Source organism: Anopheles coluzzii, chromosome 3 (assembly GCF_943734685.1).
Source record: "Anopheles coluzzii chromosome 3, AcolN3, whole genome shotgun sequence".
Classification (NCBI taxonomy): Eukaryota; Metazoa; Arthropoda; class Insecta; order Diptera; family Culicidae; genus Anopheles; species Anopheles coluzzii.
In genome coordinates this window covers 89,070,455-89,086,400 of record NC_064671.1, presented here as the reverse complement: position 1 = coordinate 89,086,400, position 15,946 = coordinate 89,070,455, and the positions used below count along the sequence as shown (strand labels likewise).

Below are 15,946 nucleotides of genomic sequence, written 5' to 3'. Positions count from 1 at the left end.
AAAAAACACGCCACCCGGCCAAGCGATAACCACAAATGGGTGTTCTTTTTTTTGTCTTCTTTCGTTCCACCGGTTCAGCCAATTCATTATGCCAACACGAAAAGCACAAAGAGACACACACATACACACACACACAGGCAGCACAGGCAGCACCAGCCAAGTTCCCAGGACCGTACGTGCACCGTTCATTTACCCCCCCAAAGGATGCGAATGAACTGTCTCGGGGAAAAACCCCAGTCATCGGCAGTGCGTGCCCACCGCGACCGTTCAGCGAGTGCTACGCCCCTTCCCCTCCTCGTCCTACCCGGCCACTGCACTGGCTGGCAAGGTTCAATTGATGGTACGAACGGGCCAGCAACAATGTTGCGCCACCGCTAGCCCCGGCGCGACGCCCGTTCAGTACGGGTAACCCTTTCTCCCTCTCGCGCCAGGGTCCTTCGGGGCCCACTCCGGGCAAGGATAATCGCTAGAAGATGCTAGAGCCAAAACAAAGAGCCAAACAACAAGTGCAGTGGCAGTGGCTAAAGGTGCAGCAATCTGTGCGTTGGCTTTTATTACCCACCACTTGAAAACAGTCCAGCCCACAAACAAGTGTTGTCGCACTAGGGTAGGGTAGAGGCGAAACGGCGATGGCCGTATGGCTGCACCCCGGGACGAACAAATTAGAGCCACCGGGATGCGGGGTGCCTATCCCTTGTGCGATGGATCGAGACATAAAAATATCATTTTCCCTGGTGCGCAGCAGGTGGATTATGGCACCGACGCATAATGCGACACTTTGCGCCCGAACGGGCCATTGTTACGCTTTTATGCGCAGGCGTTACGTAAGCGTCATTATGATTCGCACATTAGCAGGTCGCACGTCTGTTACGGAGGGGCATTGGGGGAGTACCGAGTACCCGTCGAGTCGAGACGGGTCAGATAGATCGGAAGTGTCGAGAATGAAGGATGGTGGTTTTTATTGAGAAAATGAGTCGTTTCGCTGGGTGCGCTCAGTGAGCGGGAGGTGCGATCGGCAGAAACCCTAGCTGCCGGTTCGAGCTTTCCTGTGCGACGGTACCGTAATAATCCTGCCAATGATCGGCCCGGCTTGGCTGGAACGCTGCCAGGGGGAAGTCTTGGGTGCTCGCTGCCGTCGTCAGCTCGATCGCGGACAGATCGGCCAGGCTGTGCTGGTGCGTGTAATAGGACGCTGGTATCATTGGCTGGGTTACGTAATTGAGCTCGGATTGAACGATCGACGCCGGGGTGGCTGGTTCGGGCTCTTCGGAAACGGGCGCATGATGATCGGTCGGTGTATTAGTAGCGGAGACATCGGGATCGTTACTCGCGGTCGGTTCGGTGGGCGCTAGCACCGTTGGCGTATCGCTCGTGGTGGTTGTTTCCTCAACCGTTTCCACGTTAGTTTCCTCATTTGGTTCTGCGTCCGCTCGCAGTGTGCTGCGTATCGTTCTCGGAGGACTCACCTTCGGACGGGATCGCCTTTTAACGGTTGTAGAACTCTTTTTAGAAGCGAGCTTTTGTTTTCTTCCTCTCGGAAGCTCTAATTCATCGGCTGCAATCGTTTCCTAAAATGAACAATTATGAAAGATTAAACGTAAGGTCAAAAAAAGCAGTTCGTCGCTTGCCGTGTCGTTGCAGTCTTTCCGATACTCACTGAACCGTTCGAGGCGCTCGGCACGGGATCGGAAAAGATGGTCGGACGCGGTTCAATCCCACCCGGTGCGGACCCGTAGTGGGACGGTCCGGTGTGTGGAAAGTGCACGGGGAACGGTATAACGGCCATCGTTTCAAATTCGGCTCCGGGCGGTCGGAAAGGAATCTTTATGTTGATGGACGATCCACCGGTCCAGTAGGGTGAGCTGTAACCGTACGCTCCGTAGAATGCGTCGAGCGCGGCAGGATGGCCAACGTCAATCTTGACGAACCCTGAGCGTCGCGGACGGTCGTTATCATCGTCAAGGGAGTCCACTAGCGTAAGGCCCGTAAGCAGACCAAGCAACCCTAGAAAGCGTCCTTCTCGGCGGCTCGATTTTAGTTTTCTAGGTAGTTCTGCACGCGTCGGTAGATGGATCGCTTTACGATCGGTTGATTCATTTGCTAATATACACTCGGTTAGCACCAGCACAGCTATCAGAAAAACGTACAACCTACAGTGCCGCATGTTTGTAGCACGCGTTTTACTCCGTTGACAAATTGAAACTGAAGCACCGGGCGCATCTGGACGGCCTTTTTGAAGTCAACATATTGCGTGAGGTGAGCAAAAAGCAAAAAGGGAAAGTATTTTCATTTTTCCCGCATGCTGTACGGGAAGCAAGCTAGGGGCATTGCATTGGATCGCCCGCAGATGATGCGGTGTGTTGTTGTGTGTTATCTGCTACCAGGTAGAGCGCATGCATGACAGTGTGCTGTGGTGTTGAAATAAACCAACAGTGATAACGATGAGTCGCTGTGCGAGTGGTGAACTGTTTTCGTGCGACAAAGTACAAACATTTTCTGTGATCGATTGTTTTGTTATTTTTCATAATTTACTGATACAAAATAAAGCAAAACGGTTATAAGCTAAACATAAGTGTATAATGGATTGAAGTGGGGTAAATGCCATGGATAATTATATCTTTCATGTGAAATATTTCCAAGTACAATAATCCAATAGGAAATCAACTATTTGTTCTTAAAATATTAATATTTATTCTTACTTGAATATGTGCTTGGTAGGGCTCATCGCTACATTACGTAACGCTCGTAGTGAGGGAGGGAAGAGCGTATTTTTCAGAGTTAATTAAATCAGTGGTCTCTTATTAATTATTATATAATTATTATCTCGCTTCTGAGTGTTTAAATCTTAAATCTTAAGCCTGCGGTGGATGGTAAAAATTGCACGAATAAGATTCGCCGAACTCTGCTCGATTTTCCGTTGCCATGGAAAACGGTGATTTTGACAGGAGTTTTCAAGCAGAAATCGTTTCGTCGAAACGCATCTATTGATTCGCTCGGTGCTCCTTTATGGAAATGAGTCTTGGACCATTCAAGTGGACGATGCAAATGCTCTGGGTGTGTTAGAGCGACGCATCCTCCGGATCATCTTTGGCCACGAGCTTGCTAAGCTGTACGGTGCGCCGAGCATCCTGACGGTGGTGAAGAATGGCAGGATACGATGGCTGGGGCATTTCATGAGGATGCTGGACTCATGCCCCACCAAGAAGGTGTTCGACAGCGATCCCCAGTTCGGCATAAGGCGCAGGGGAGCACAGCGAACTCGATGGCTTGATGAGGTGAAGCGTGACCTGTCGGAGATCTAGTGATCTAGGGATCAAGCATCCTGGAGGATAATTGTTGACCGGACCATGTCACGTCGACGTGCTGTTTGTTTGACGAATGTTTTGTTTAGTAAATTTCGGATTAAAAAATTAAAAACTAATTGAAAACAAAAGTTTCACTCATTCTCGAACTAATATAATCGCGCTTTATGTACGAACAAATCGATAGGTAAATATTATTCACAGATATTAACAGCGTTTGCGCCATCCGTCGCCTCGCCGGGTCCGCTAGATTAAGCTTTCTCGGTAGTTGGTCGGGTCGCCGCTTTCGTACCGCAACTCGATGTACTCAATTACGACCGCTCCCTCTTCGGTGCCGTCCTCCTCGCCGCTGCCGGTTGCCGTGTAGTGTGAAAGCTCCTCGTCCGTGCTCGACTCTGCCATTGCGTTAACATGCACCGAAACGGATCTTCGCGTAGCCCGCGTATGCGCATTTCGATCGGATCGGGTAGGAACGGGAGGAGAGAAAGAGAAATGCAAGCGTATCTTTCGCGCGCCTGTCTGTGTTTGTGTATGTGTGTGAGTTTGTGTTGGGAATGGTTCGCCCCTATGGCCACCCTGAATATTTTCATTTACTGCACGCAAATTGAGGGTTCGGAAAATGGCAGTGTGCACGTGGCTTAAACTTAGATTCTAGTTCACCACCCGGAGGAGATTTCGCAGGGAGATTCATGTGGTTATGAGACGATTTTCAGGTAGCAGGAATGGGATATTCATACGATAATTTAAACACATCTCGCGGGAATCGATTACCAATTAGATCTGTCTATGTCCGGCATAACACTGACGGTGGATCTGGTGGGAGACGGTGGTGGTTTTTACGATAGAACGGGTCAATTTCGGTGGTCCCGCGTTTGCCAATTCGGGGTTACGTGAATGATGATGGTGTGTCGTAATGGAAGGCAGAAGGGATGAAGGTAGAAATGTTTCGGTTAGTATTCTTCTCTCGGCAGGTTTGCAGCGACGATGTAAGCAAGCGCTAAGGAGAGGTCACAAGAAGTAGGACATTGCTGTTAGGCAGGGTAACTTACCGTTGCGTCGACCAATGGCTGGATTCTCGCTGATCCTCACGTACGGAAGCTCGTGCACTGCAACGAGAACAAGACATAATAATATGCTACAAAACAATACTCTTGATGGTGCTATACTGTTTCTGGGACTGTTCTCAGAACTTTCTCCGAATCGTGAAGCTTTGACAGAGGATTTCTGAAGATGTACTCACTTGTACCGATGGCTGTTGGAGTGTTGCAGTTTGGTCGACAGTATCTCGAGCCGCCGGTAGGTGGAGGAAAGCATTAACGACAGTGGCGTCGCCACAGCCCACAGAAACAGGCACAGAAACGCCGAAAACCATAGCCCATTCATGGGATCCATAATGTGGTGACAGAACAGCATGCGCATCGCATCGAAGATGTCGAACAGAGGTCGACAGCTTGCACATCGATCGTTCAGCACCATGGTCGTGTAGTTCCGGTAAGCGTCCAGGTGGCCACGCAACCTTGCCCGGTAGGTGTCGCTACGGTTGTAGCACACCTCAGCCGCGTCCGTGTCGAGGAAGGACTGCGCGTTTCGCAGGTGCGTCAAGCTTTTATTAACCTGCGCGGCCCACGGCGATAGCTGCAGCTCGAGCGCGGTTAGATGGTACACGATGTCACCGCGCAACTGTTCGAGCGGTGCCAGCAGCGAGAGCTGCAAGCGCTTGGCCCGCGACCCAAGTGTGGTCATGCGGCTCGAGGTGGCCACATCCTGGATCTGAGCCGATACGCGCTGCAGCTGATCGATGAACGTGAGCACATCCTTGTCGGGCGAGAGTTGTGTCAGCTCGATGCGCGTGCTCGTCATGTTGAGGTCCGAGTCGTACAGCATATCCTCCAGTATGCCCTGGATGCGTACGGTAAAGCCAAGAAATGGTTCCTCGCTAGCGCCCACACTCTCAATCGCTCGCTCAAGCTCGGGCCGCTTGCGGTGCTCTATTTTCGCGGACAGATTGAGCAGTGAATCGAGCTGAAAGGTGCCGTACGAGCCACGACCCTGTTCACACTCGTTCAGCGCTTTCGAGAGCGATATCTGTACTGGCTGTGACCATCGTGCATCGGCCGGAGCAGCCTGTCGCAGCAGCTCCCCGATGATCCCATACTGTGGTTCGGTTGGGTAAATCAGTCCCGGTTTGTCGATCAGCTTCTGCAGCACAGTGTAGTCCGGCTCGTTGTACAGCGGATGGCAGATGAACAGCTGCCCATGAGCGCCCAGCAACATCTCCATCATCGTGAATCCAGACAGCGCTAAGCTTGCAATACAGATGCAAACAGCGCCGAGGATGAGCGTGATGCCCGCCTTATTGTCCGCGTGACAGCAGCCACAGCTAAGCGCGCTCAGCAGAATGAGCGTCACGAGCAGCGTCATGATGGTGGTCGCGAGTCCGGCCAACCACAAGATCGCACCAATCTCACGGTACCGATCGAAGAACGAGTCGGAGAAGTTTGCCGTCCGATTCACCTGTCCCACCAGCTCACCGATCGTTTGCGACAGCACGCTTACAGTCGCTTCCGTATCGTTGCTCAGCTCCTCCAGGCGCTCCTCCACCAGATCTGCCTGATCTTCGGTAGCATTGCGCACCTCTCCAGCATAGTTGCGGAAGGTAGCCCTTGCCAGCGTAAGCTCCTGCGACAACGCATGCATGCTACTGTTCCGACTCGCCTCACCCATCGCCATCAGCTTGGCAAGCGTGCGATCCGCCTGCAGCTTCCGAATACGGTCGATCAGCCCCGTGTCCTCGAAGTTCCTGATGCGCAGCGTATCACAAAGCGGCCGATCGCGAAACGTGCACTGGCGCTGCAGCACCGTCAGCTGTATCTGCAGCTCGTCCAGCCGATACTCCGCCTCGTACGAGATCTTGGCCGCCCGGGCCAGTGCATCCTGCAGCAGATGGATACGGCGCGACAGGTTGCTGCTGCTCGTGCTAATCTCAATGATCGACTCGAAGATGATGTCGATGCCGGTAAACAGTGCGAGATGGTGCTGAATCGGTTCGCCCAGCAGCTTGTCGACGGCTTCGAGATCGTCCCTTATGCGCTCGGTCGCGGTGGCAAGTCCTTGCGCGATGACGAACCGCATTTGCGATTCGGCATCGCGCAGATACGTGGCCGCATCAAGCAATGAAGACCGCACGACGGTGGGCGTGTGATCGACGGCCGAAGCAATCTGTTCGTTCGTCACAAACATTGCTATGACACCGGCACTGGGAAAAAGGCGACGAGAGAGATCGCGATTATTGATTGATTCACCAGCTCGACACACCAACAGAAAAAACAACCTACATCAGCAGCAGTATGACGACCTGGAGCATTAGACCGAGGAAACTTTTGCGACAGTGCAGTGACTCCTCGAGCGATAGCTCCTCCGCCTGTATGATGGCATCGACGGTCGGGCCGGGATTCAGATCATCGTCCGGTTCCTTCGCACATCCCCACGCGATCGTGTAGCAGAGCGGTATGAGCGAGATCAGGAAAAAGATCGCTATCAGACAGATGTAGCCCGACTCAACCTTGAGGGCCTGCGAAAGGGAAAGGGGAGAATTTTCAAACGATCAGTTTTGGCGCCACGTCAGTTTTAGAAGCAGTACTCACCTCCAGTATCAGCTGCAGAAAGGACACCTTCGTGTGGAATGCATCGCGCAGCAGCTCTAGAATGCAGTAGACTATTATTCAACACTTACGACCCGACCCAACCCGCCGCACCGTTGGCGGGGAAGTATGCAGCACGGTGCTCTTACCTACTGGCAGATCGTACGGCGTAATGTAGGACAGAAAGGTGGACAGATAGGTGAAGACGAACGAGCCGTGGTAGAGTCCGAGCGTCGGTATGATGTAGCTGTCGGTGGCGACCGGTTCCGGATAGTCGTGTGGAATGATGGCGACCGATTGCTCCTAGGTTATAGAAAAAAAAACCACCCAGATAACGTATGTACCTGCTGGCTGGCGGACTATGACTCATCTACCTACCATGGCTTGCATTTGCGGCAGCCCCAGTGTATTTGCAATCAAACGTCCGCGGCAGTTGTGTGTGTGCGGGTCGATCTCATCTCAGCTCCACTTCAAACACAGACAGGCTTCCCTAGCAATGTGTCACCGATGACGTACTGTCGGCCCAAGCGAACATGATAAGATATCTGTTTTTTTGCCACAACCCCGAACGAACGATAAAGATTCAATTATTACGTGGTTCTGAGAAATGTTTACATGATTTCGCTTTATTCAGGTGAACGATAACGAACATTGGTGTGGCTGAACTCCTTCAAGGCTAATCTGTTTGATACGGTAGCCGTCCTATGTTTCAATTGCACGAAACTTCATGAAATAATGGTTTAGTTTAAAGAATTCCTCTTAATACGTTCTGTTTTGAGGGAATTTTAAAAGTTTCAATAGTCATATTTGCGTGTCCTCAGACGTTTGCCTATGTTATTCAACATGCACCAGCGACACAAAATGCTATGCTCAATGCGTAAGGCTTCTTGAAGTGTAACTCTACACTGGACTAGAACTTGGATGCGACTGCGTTCAAGTAACAAGTGAATACTCACTGTTCATTTAAGCACTCAATGCGGCATAGCACATACACAGGCCAATGGCTAAACACGTGAAAAGGCAGAAACACAGCAAGTCTTCTTCTATGCACCGGGAATTATTTCTTGCTTAAAACCCTTCGGTTGATGTCTGGAATTTTGATGTTTATTATCAGGAACGACTTAACAACATGCCCGTCATGGGTTCAAGCCCCGAATAGACCGTGCTCCCACACGTAGGACTAACTATCCTGCTATGGTAACAATAAGTCACTGAAAGCCAAGCTCACTTCACTAGTGGGTACAGGCAGGCCTTGACCGACAGCGGTTGTTGTGCCAAAGAAGAAGAAGATTATCAGTTTTAGCTTTTCAATAATCTAAATATTTCCGTAAAAGTCCACACAATATTACGCTACATGCTTAAAACGACCTACTGGCTCCCAAACACCCTTATCAGTGCAACGCGCTATATCCATTACACCACAACTGCAAGACACATATAGCACGGCAAGACTTAGCAATCGGCTTTAGCCTATCTAATAACACAACCTCAGTTTACAGTTTAAAAAAAATGGTTTGAATATGAAAATGCCCAGAACCAACACTCTCGACACCTACTTCCAGTACACACTCTGGCTGCAAGCGCCAGTACCTTGGACACTACCCGCGGCTTCCCAACTCTATGATCGATGACTGCTTTCGGCACTGGTGATACATTTAACCTGTCTTGAAGGGGCTTTCTTTAGCGGAAGCCAGCTAATGTGTACCCTATGCCCCAAAAAAGTGTCAAGACCTCAAAAGCTTACAATTGATAAACGGTCCGCTTGCTGACACGTCGACAAGAGCTGGCGTTAATTAGATTACGTTCACGGTGCGGTTTTATTGATTCCGCGGCGGTAGCAAAATTCGCTCGCAGCTGGGCTTGGTACGACGGGGATTTCAAAAGTCAAACAAACGGAAAACGAATCGAATAAAAACCCCGCGGAAGACTTCATGCAAAGATATCTGAAACAGGGCACTGGAAAATGAAGGATTACTTTGAACAGTTTCACACACGGCTCACACTGACAGCTCCAAACGTACAGCAAACGACCACACACTACCACCGTGTGTACTACTTCCACCGAACCGGAACGGCCGCACGTGCCGAAAGCTGCCTGTATACTGACGACCAACACCGGACGGACGGACGGTGTGAAGTTTGGATGCGCTTACGCATGTCTTCACGAAGGATCACGATTGGGCCGCTTGTTCGGGTACGCAGGTGTGTTGCTTTTGCACGTGCAGTGCACGATACGGACCTGATCCAGGAAACGGGTGTTACGCACTCATTGGAAACACACAAACACATGCACATTATTAGTTTTTAGTGTGGTAGCAGCAGAAAACGCTTGCCATCATGGATCACTTTATTCCTGAGTAGAACATTGTATACAAAAAAAACCGATTAAAATAATACACTCACACAAAGGAAGAGAGACTTCAGCAATGGTCGAGTATGCGTGCAGTATGTTGGTTGAGTATCCGGTTCACGTTTTAACAAGCCGGCACTTTATTTGCGTGGGAAGTAGAGCGCCTTCGTAAGCATCGACACTACACAGGGCATCTGTTTCTTTCCATCCATTTGCTCGTTGCCCGGCACGTTCGATTCATACAGATAGGCCACCCGGCGCGACACAGAAGTGAGCAGCTGAAGCAACTCCTTCCGATGGGCGTGCTGGTTCAGCTCGATGCTGAGCGACTGTATGAACCAGGAACCGTGGGTCGGATTGCGCCACGAGTAGTGTCCATCGAAGGCTGAGTACATTACCAGCACGTCGGCCATCGTAGGAATTACGCACGTCCGTTGGCTAGACGACGAAAGTGCATCGACGGTGTCCGTGGCTATCTTTGTCAATTTAACGCCCTTGTCAAATTTGGTGCCCCGGCAGGCTTGTACGAAGAACAGCTTCGGTTTGCCGATCAGTGTTTTACACGCATCGCCAACAAAGGGTTCCCACAGCTCGGCAATCTGGTACTGCTTATCGGCGGCATACAGCGAACCGTCCTGACCGTGCGTCATCATCACCAGTACGAAACAATCGCTCTCTGTGTGGTCTTCTTTGGCAACTTCGTCCAGCTTGGCAAGCAGTTCTTGCTTTTTCAAGTCGTTAAATACTCGCACATCAAAACTGAGCTGTTGCATTTCCTTTTTAATTTCGTCGCGATCCTTGTCGCTTCCTTCGCGCTTAGCATTGGACTCAAAGTTCACGTGGTTGAAAATCAATGCCGTCCCACGGTTTCGATGAGATGTGTCGTAATTTTCTTCCTGTACTGCCGCCAGTGCGTGCGGTGAGCTGACGACGGATCCCCTGTGAGCACGTGCTGGTGGTTCTGTCGGCGATGGCCTTAAAAAAGAAGAAGATTTTGTTTTTATTCAATCCTAGAATGGCATAGAAGCTGCGCGTTTCGTTACAAACTTACGAGCTAAACGGCTTCACGTCAATCTCATCCGGAGCGGTATCCATCGTGACGGAGGGGACACAAAGTGTTCACTTTCTGCCAGCCTTTGCTGCCGAACTGAAGGGTTTTTGGATTTGCACTGTCCACCTCATGGCTCGCATCACTATCATGCGATAAGGCTTATCAGTACGCTCGCTTCGGTTTTGTGCTTCCCTTCTCATGTTTATTATGGTACATGATTTTATCAGAGGCCTCGGATCGAAGATTCGCAATACCGGGGGTCTACGCTTCATAAAGCTTCCTTGACTGGACCGGAATGTGCTCGGGTTCTCGGGTTTTTGTCATTTTTATGAGTGTGTGTTTTATACTCGTATTTGTAATGTATGATGGCTACCTACCATTACATACCAAGAGAAAACAGTAGGGTTTGCTTTGGATCATTATCTCATAGTTTGGAATAACTAACGTCACAGGATCTTTATGATATACTTCTTTATCTTCTTATTTGGAGCAAAAACCGGTGCTGGTTGAAGCCTGCCTTAGACACTAATGGGCAGTTGAGCCCCAGTGGCGGATCTAACGGTAGGCGGACTAGGCGGTCGCCTGGGGCCCCGCCAATTTAGGGGCCCCGTAGATCGCCATTCTATAGTATGCCGTATGAACAGAGTAACTATTGTTGATTATATAGTGGATTACTAATGTGTGAATTATAAGCAATTGATGCCCTGATGTGAATTATGATTTTTGTAAATAAAAATACGATTACTTCGCCATAAATCAAGGCCTGCTTTTCATTTGTTTGAGACGTTTAATGACTGCTGAACTGAAATTTGATTTGATAAGACCTATCGTAAAGATAAACCTGGAATTTCATTGAGTAGGTGGTACGGTACGAATTGAGTCTCACGTTAGTCTGTCACGGAACGTCAACAGTGAATATGTTTAATAGTCAGTTTGTGCTTTAGAAAATGGACTCCTCCGCTTTTCCTTCTGGGTCATCTGATGAGTTGGACTCAAAATCGGTACAATTGTGAGTATGATTTTAAATTGAGCATAACGAGCAATGTGCAATAGAGTTTTTTTCTATCCATTCTAGAAGTAGTGCAGCAGCGACGCATCCCACTGAAGGTTTTGCTAATGCCGCACCGGTAGGAATTGACGAGTGCTACGACACAAGTAATGCTAGGCGTGGCATTGCGCTTATCATCAATCAGGTGAACTTTAGCAGCATGGCAGTGCGCGACGGTAGCAGTAAGGATCGCACCGATATTAGCACGGTATTGCAACGAATCGGATTCGAGGTGCGTGTGATGGACGATCCGAACAGAAAGCAACTACTTTCCGCGCTCAAGCAGCTTGCCGGTGAGGATCACTCGCACAGCGACTGTCTAGTGGTGGTGGTGATGACGCACGGCAAAGAAAATAATCTACTGTACGCTTCCGATAAGTCATACGAAGAGAACCAGTTGTGGGAACCGTTCATTGGCGACGCCTGTCCATCGTTGATCGGTAAGCCGAAGTTGTTTTTCGTACAGGCCTGCCGAGGCAAGAAGCTTGATGAAGGCGTTATTCAAGCAACCATAAGCATAGATTCCGTCGATACGCAATCGTCACCGGGCTCGATGCGATACGTTATTCCGGCCATGGCAGACCTGCTGGTCATGTACTCCACGTACGATGGCCACTACTCGTGGCGCAATCCGAGCAAGGGGTCTTGGTTCATCCAATCGCTCTGTGCCGAGCTTGGGGCGAGTGCCCATTGCAAGGAGCTGCTGCACATACTGACTGCCGTTTCGCGCCGGGTAGCGTATCACTATCAGTCGAACGTTCCGGATAATGCCAAAATAGATGCAAAGAAGCAGATGCCCTGTATGGTGTCCATGTTAACCAAGCTGCTCTATTTGAGGCCAAAAAAATAGGAGAAACACCATAATAAAGACCAAAAAGTTTGCTTCCGAATGACGAATGTCCGTCATGATGGTGTGGCGAGAATTATCGTAAAATGTAGCCTCTCTGTTTTCATAACATTCAGGGAAATGGTCCAGGAACTAAAGTTGTAATATCTGTAAGAATTCCCAGGGATCATGAGATTTTTTACTAATACCTTCAATGTATTTGGAACTATCACGGATATCTTCGGCAAGGCCACAGGAATGGTATGATAATCTGGAGGTGTCAGAGGAGTTCTTCTATCTTAGAACGATGATAAATTCGAGTAATTATATCATCAGCGGAATCCAGGAACGTATTTTTCCAGGGAATAAATAATAACTTGATCCATAAATACATTCTTTTTTCTGTCCATTGCTTAAGGTTTTTGTTGTTTTTTATCCATTCAGCTTGTTCCATTGCAGAATAGATTACGATAATGCCGTCACTGAACATGACAAGAGGTTTTTGGTGGCCTGTTTCCAAGAAATTTCATGCGTAAGCAATTAAAGCGATTTCAGAAATGATATCAGTCAAAGAAAGATATCGCGCTAAACGTAGTGATACAAAACGGGAAGAGGTTATCAAAAGTGTAAAGGGGGTACATTTGACTAGAAATTTAGAGTGTGCCACATTCCAAAAATGTATTTCTACTGGACGTATCTTTTGTTAAAATAAAATAAGAAAACCGCTTATATTGCATGTTTTATTCCAACTGTATTTGAACTTCCAACTATTCTGCTACACTATTTGTCCACAAAGTAGAATGCTTTCGTTAGCATTGAATTAATTGACGGTATTTGTTTCAGCACACCGGTACATTTTACCATATTCACTTCACTTTCCATCAGAAAAGATCGAACCGATACAAGATAGGACACGTGAGTCAGCAAGGTGAGAAGATCCTTCCCGGCAATGTTGGCACCCAACACTTGGCAAAGTGACTGTATGAACCAGGACCCTTCCTCCTTGTCACGGTACGAAACGTATTGATCGTAGGATGAGTACATCACCAAAAGATCCGCATACATTGGTATTTCGACGCAAATTGGTTTCTCTGGAGACGGTACCGCATCTACCGCAGCCCCGCCAACTAGATAGTCATGCTTATTACCGCGACAGGATTGAATGAACACAAGCTTCGGTTTCCCGATCAGCGAGGGACAGCCGTTCCCTACAAAATCAGTCCACAGTTCGTCAATATGCATTTCACCTCTTCGCAACGTGATCTTATCATTATTTCCGTGTGCCATCGCCACAATTACTAGACAGTCGCTTTTGGTGTGATCCTCTTTGCTCACATTGCGCAGCGCATCTCTGATCTCGTGCTTTGTTTTATCGCAGAACGTACGCACATCACACTTCAGCCTTTGCAGCACAGTCTCTACCGCTTCGAGGTCCTTTTCCCAACCATCTCGATTTTCACTATCATTTATGACCACTGCTATGCCACGGTTGGGATGATTCGTTTTGTACGACTGCAGCTCGAGTTCGAGCATTGAATCCATCACTTCCAAGCAACTACCTGCTACCGTGTGTGAACACCGATTGTGAACGGCGACGAACAGTTTTTATTTCCTGCCGCTTTTCTTTTTATCAGTGTTCTTTTTTGTTTTAAATTGATAAGACCATCGATGAGTACAGTGGCAGCAATTAGTATCAGCGCTACACCTTTTCAAGCAAATATTGGTATTTGACAAATAATTGAAAGTTAAGTAAGCAATCTATGTCAAAATATGACAAATTCCAACAGCTTTGTTTAAATGTTGTTTTACCGACTCGTCGCTATAGATTTTTTCCCCTGTTGAATGTCGTCTATCTTACTTCAATACTGGCTTGGTTGTGATCAATTAGATCATTTTAAACTTATTGTAAAAATAAGAAAATTAACATCTCCTTCACAATTGTTCGAATAATCTAACTTTAAACACATACGTTAACATCTCCAGTGGAAGCAAATAAGAGCATTAAAGGTACAAAACTAGGGTCTTAATTATGCAGCACGCCAACGAGCTTTTTGACAATTTTTCAAAAAAATAAACATCAAAATGATAAATAAATTACCAAAAATGCTCAGCTTAATCGATAATAGCTTTCATCTAGTTTAAGTTTAGCATAGACATACGGGTGCGCTTAAAGTAATGTTTGCCACTGTAATTTGGTATTATCTTAGGCTTCACTAGCCGTAATTGATTCTTAGAACTGATCAATGAGCGAACTTTCTATGAATCTCTGAATGTCTGAATTTGAATGAAATTCGTTGAATGTCTATCTGCATTTTTATCAAAATGCTTCGAGAGGTATCAATAATTTAGTAGAAAAAAGATAAAATCAATTGTTTGCAAAGGAAATGAGCTTATCTAGCATAGCACAGGCGGTCCCCGAGATAAACGGTTAATTGGGGCTGTAAACGAATTTCCGCGTAAGTCGAATCTCGTGAGTTTGCTAGTAAAGGGTGCCTGCTGACTTATTACAGCAGTTTTAAACCTGTTGAAATGGTTTTTAACATTCAATCAAAGGGAAATTATTTGGCATTTTACAATTCATGTGTCAAATCAGTACAATTTGCTCAAAGAACTGTCAAATTTAATCCTCGTCCAAATCTTCGTATAAGAGGTTGGGGACTACCTGTACATCTATATACATCACTGACTGATATGTATGATGGCTAAGGCAGTCAAATATTGTTTAATTATGTTTCGGAAGAATTCAGAACAAAACAACCGAGCCATCGCAACATAAAATAGCTTGGAGTTCATTTATTTTCTAAATGCTTTACAGCTTTCAGCTTATCTGCTGAGTTTGTTTTGGCACAAAGTAGAAGGCTTTCGTGAGCATTGAGTTAATAGACGGTATTTGTTTAACCGTTTCCCCGTCGGACGTGATGGATGTTTGGCACGACACGATGTAGGACACTTGGGTTAGCAAGCTGATAAGCTCCTTTCCGGCAATGTTGGCGCGCAACACTATGCAAAGCGATTGTATGAACCAGGATCCTTTGTCCTTGCAGCGAACCGATATGTGACGGTCGTAGGATGAGTACATCACCAACAGATCCGCATACATTGGTATAATACCAGGTGCAGGATCCACTGAACAGGGTGTCGAATCTGTCTCGTGCGAAGCTACTCCAAAGTCTACTTTATCACCGCGACACGTTTGAATGAACACAAGCTTCGGTTTCCCAATCAATGAAGGACACTTGTTTCCCACAAAACTAGCCCACAGTTTGTCGATTCGCAGCTTTTCTTTTTTCAGCGTGATATGATCTTTCTTTCCGTGGGCCATCGCCACAATTACCAGACAGTCGTTTTCGTTGTGATCCTCGCGGGCCACTTTGTATAGAGCTTTTTTGATCTCTTTCTTTGTGTTATCCTGGAAGGTACTCACGTTAAATTTCAAACCCTCCAGCGTAGCCACCACATCTTGTACGTCTTTTTCCGAACCTTCTCGCCTTTCACTATCATTTATGACCACTGCAATGCCACGGTTTGGATGCGTCGTGTCGTACGATTTCAGCTCGAACTCCAGGATTGAATCCATCACCTTTATTCAACTATCTGCTTCCTTGTGTGGATAAACTTCCAACAACCGACAGCTTATACTTCCTACCAAAATTGCTACTATCAGGGTTTTTTTTTGTTTTACACTGATAAGATATTTCATGATTACAGTGGCAAAAATTCAAATAGGC

At 47.6% G+C, this 15,946-nt stretch overlaps 5 protein-coding genes across 7 annotated transcripts; 1 reads left to right on the top strand and 4 right to left on the bottom strand.

The window, feature by feature from the left end:
* Positions 1-937: 937 nt before the first annotated feature.
* LOC120956302 (uncharacterized) lies at positions 938-2,586 on the bottom strand. The gene is made up of 2 exons (XM_040377684.2): positions 1,658-2,586; positions 938-1,568 (listed from the first exon to the last, which is right to left on the bottom strand). Exons 1-2 carry the CDS (start codon positions 2,162-2,164, stop codon positions 993-995), a joined length of 1,083 nt encoding a protein of 360 aa, XP_040233618.2. The 5' UTR covers positions 2,165-2,586; the 3' UTR covers positions 938-992.
* An 848-nt stretch (positions 2,587-3,434) lies between these two features.
* Positions 3,435-9,145, bottom strand: LOC120957729 (prominin-1). 2 transcript variants are annotated; one of them, XM_049608438.1, is made up of 8 exons: positions 8,688-9,145; positions 7,322-7,488; positions 7,093-7,246; positions 6,947-7,017; positions 6,638-6,873; positions 4,543-6,558; positions 4,352-4,408; positions 3,435-4,115 (listed from the first exon to the last, which is right to left on the bottom strand). In XM_049608438.1, the coding sequence occupies exons 2-8, from the start codon at positions 7,331-7,333 to the stop codon at positions 4,070-4,072; spliced, it is 2,592 nt and encodes an 863-aa protein (XP_049464395.1). In that variant the 5' UTR covers positions 7,334-7,488; positions 8,688-9,145; the 3' UTR covers positions 3,435-4,069. The 2 variants fall into 2 exon arrangements, with proteins under 2 accessions (XP_049464395.1, XP_049464396.1); XM_049608439.1 differs by having other exon boundaries at positions 6,947-7,002.
* Positions 9,146-9,244: 99 nt separating this feature from the next.
* LOC120957730 (caspase-1-like) lies at positions 9,245-10,476 on the bottom strand. Its single transcript, XM_049608440.1, has 2 exons — positions 10,345-10,476; positions 9,245-10,268 (listed from the first exon to the last, which is right to left on the bottom strand). Exons 1-2 carry the CDS (start codon positions 10,386-10,388, stop codon positions 9,434-9,436), a joined length of 879 nt encoding a protein of 292 aa, XP_049464397.1. The 5' UTR covers positions 10,389-10,476; the 3' UTR covers positions 9,245-9,433.
* A 340-nt stretch (positions 10,477-10,816) lies between these two features.
* Positions 10,817-12,947, top strand: LOC120959057 (caspase-1-like). Of its 2 annotated transcripts, none has more exons than XM_040382200.2 (2): positions 10,817-11,353; positions 11,423-12,947. In XM_040382200.2, exons 1-2 carry the CDS (start codon positions 11,292-11,294, stop codon positions 12,240-12,242), a joined length of 882 nt encoding a protein of 293 aa, XP_040238134.2. In that variant the 5' UTR covers positions 10,817-11,291; the 3' UTR covers positions 12,243-12,947. The 2 variants fall into 2 exon arrangements, with proteins under 2 accessions (XP_040238134.2, XP_040238133.2); XM_040382199.2 differs by having other exon boundaries at positions 10,828-11,353; positions 11,420-12,947.
* A 38-nt stretch (positions 12,948-12,985) lies between these two features.
* Positions 12,986-15,829, bottom strand: LOC120957642 (uncharacterized). The gene is made up of 2 exons (XM_040379946.2): positions 15,050-15,829; positions 12,986-13,824 (listed from the first exon to the last, which is right to left on the bottom strand). Exons 1-2 carry the CDS (start codon positions 15,793-15,795, stop codon positions 12,999-13,001), a joined length of 1,572 nt encoding a protein of 523 aa, XP_040235880.2. The 5' UTR covers positions 15,796-15,829; the 3' UTR covers positions 12,986-12,998.
* Positions 15,830-15,946: the final 117 nt, after the last annotated feature.

What these genes read in the sequence shown, in the direction of transcription:
- LOC120956302 (XM_040377684.2), bottom strand. Translation starts at nt 2,164, where the DNA reads ATGCGGCACTGTAGGTTGTACGTTTTTCTGATAGCTGTGCTGGTGCTA. An exon ending in CGAGCGCCTCGAACGGTTCA is followed by an intron (nt 1,569 to 1,657) that starts GTGAGTATCGGA and finishes TGTTCATTTTAG; the next exon opens with GAAACGATTGCAGCCGATGA.
- LOC120957729 (XM_049608438.1), bottom strand. An exon ending in TTCTGCAGCTGATACTGGAG is followed by an intron (nt 6,874 to 6,946) that starts GTGAGTACTGCT and finishes TCCCTTTCGCAG; the next exon opens with GCCCTCAAGGTTGAGTCGGG. An exon ending in TCCAACAGCCATCGGTACAA is followed by an intron (nt 4,409 to 4,542) that starts GTGAGTACATCT and finishes TTCTCGTTGCAG; the next exon opens with TGCACGAGCTTCCGTACGTG.
- LOC120957730 (XM_049608440.1), bottom strand. Translation starts at nt 10,388, where the DNA reads ATGGATACCGCTCCGGATGAGATTGACGTGAAGCCGTTTAGCTC. An exon ending in GACGTGAAGCCGTTTAGCTC is followed by an intron (nt 10,269 to 10,344) that starts GTAAGTTTGTAA and finishes TTCTTTTTTAAG; the next exon opens with GCCATCGCCGACAGAACCAC.
- LOC120959057 (XM_040382199.2), top strand. Translation starts at nt 11,292, where the DNA reads ATGGACTCCTCCGCTTTTCCTTCTGGGTCATCTGATGAGTTGGACTCA. An exon ending in GACTCAAAATCGGTACAATT is followed by an intron (nt 11,354 to 11,419) that starts GTGAGTATGATT and finishes TATCCATTCTAG; the next exon opens with AAGTAGTGCAGCAGCGACGC.
- LOC120957642 (XM_040379946.2), bottom strand. Translation starts at nt 15,795, where the DNA reads ATGGATTCAATCCTGGAGTTCGAGCTGAAATCGTACGACACGACGCAT. An exon ending in TTTGTGCCAAAACAAACTCA is followed by an intron (nt 13,825 to 15,049) that starts GCAGATAAGCTG and finishes CGGCAGGAAATA; the next exon opens with AAAACTGTTCGTCGCCGTTC.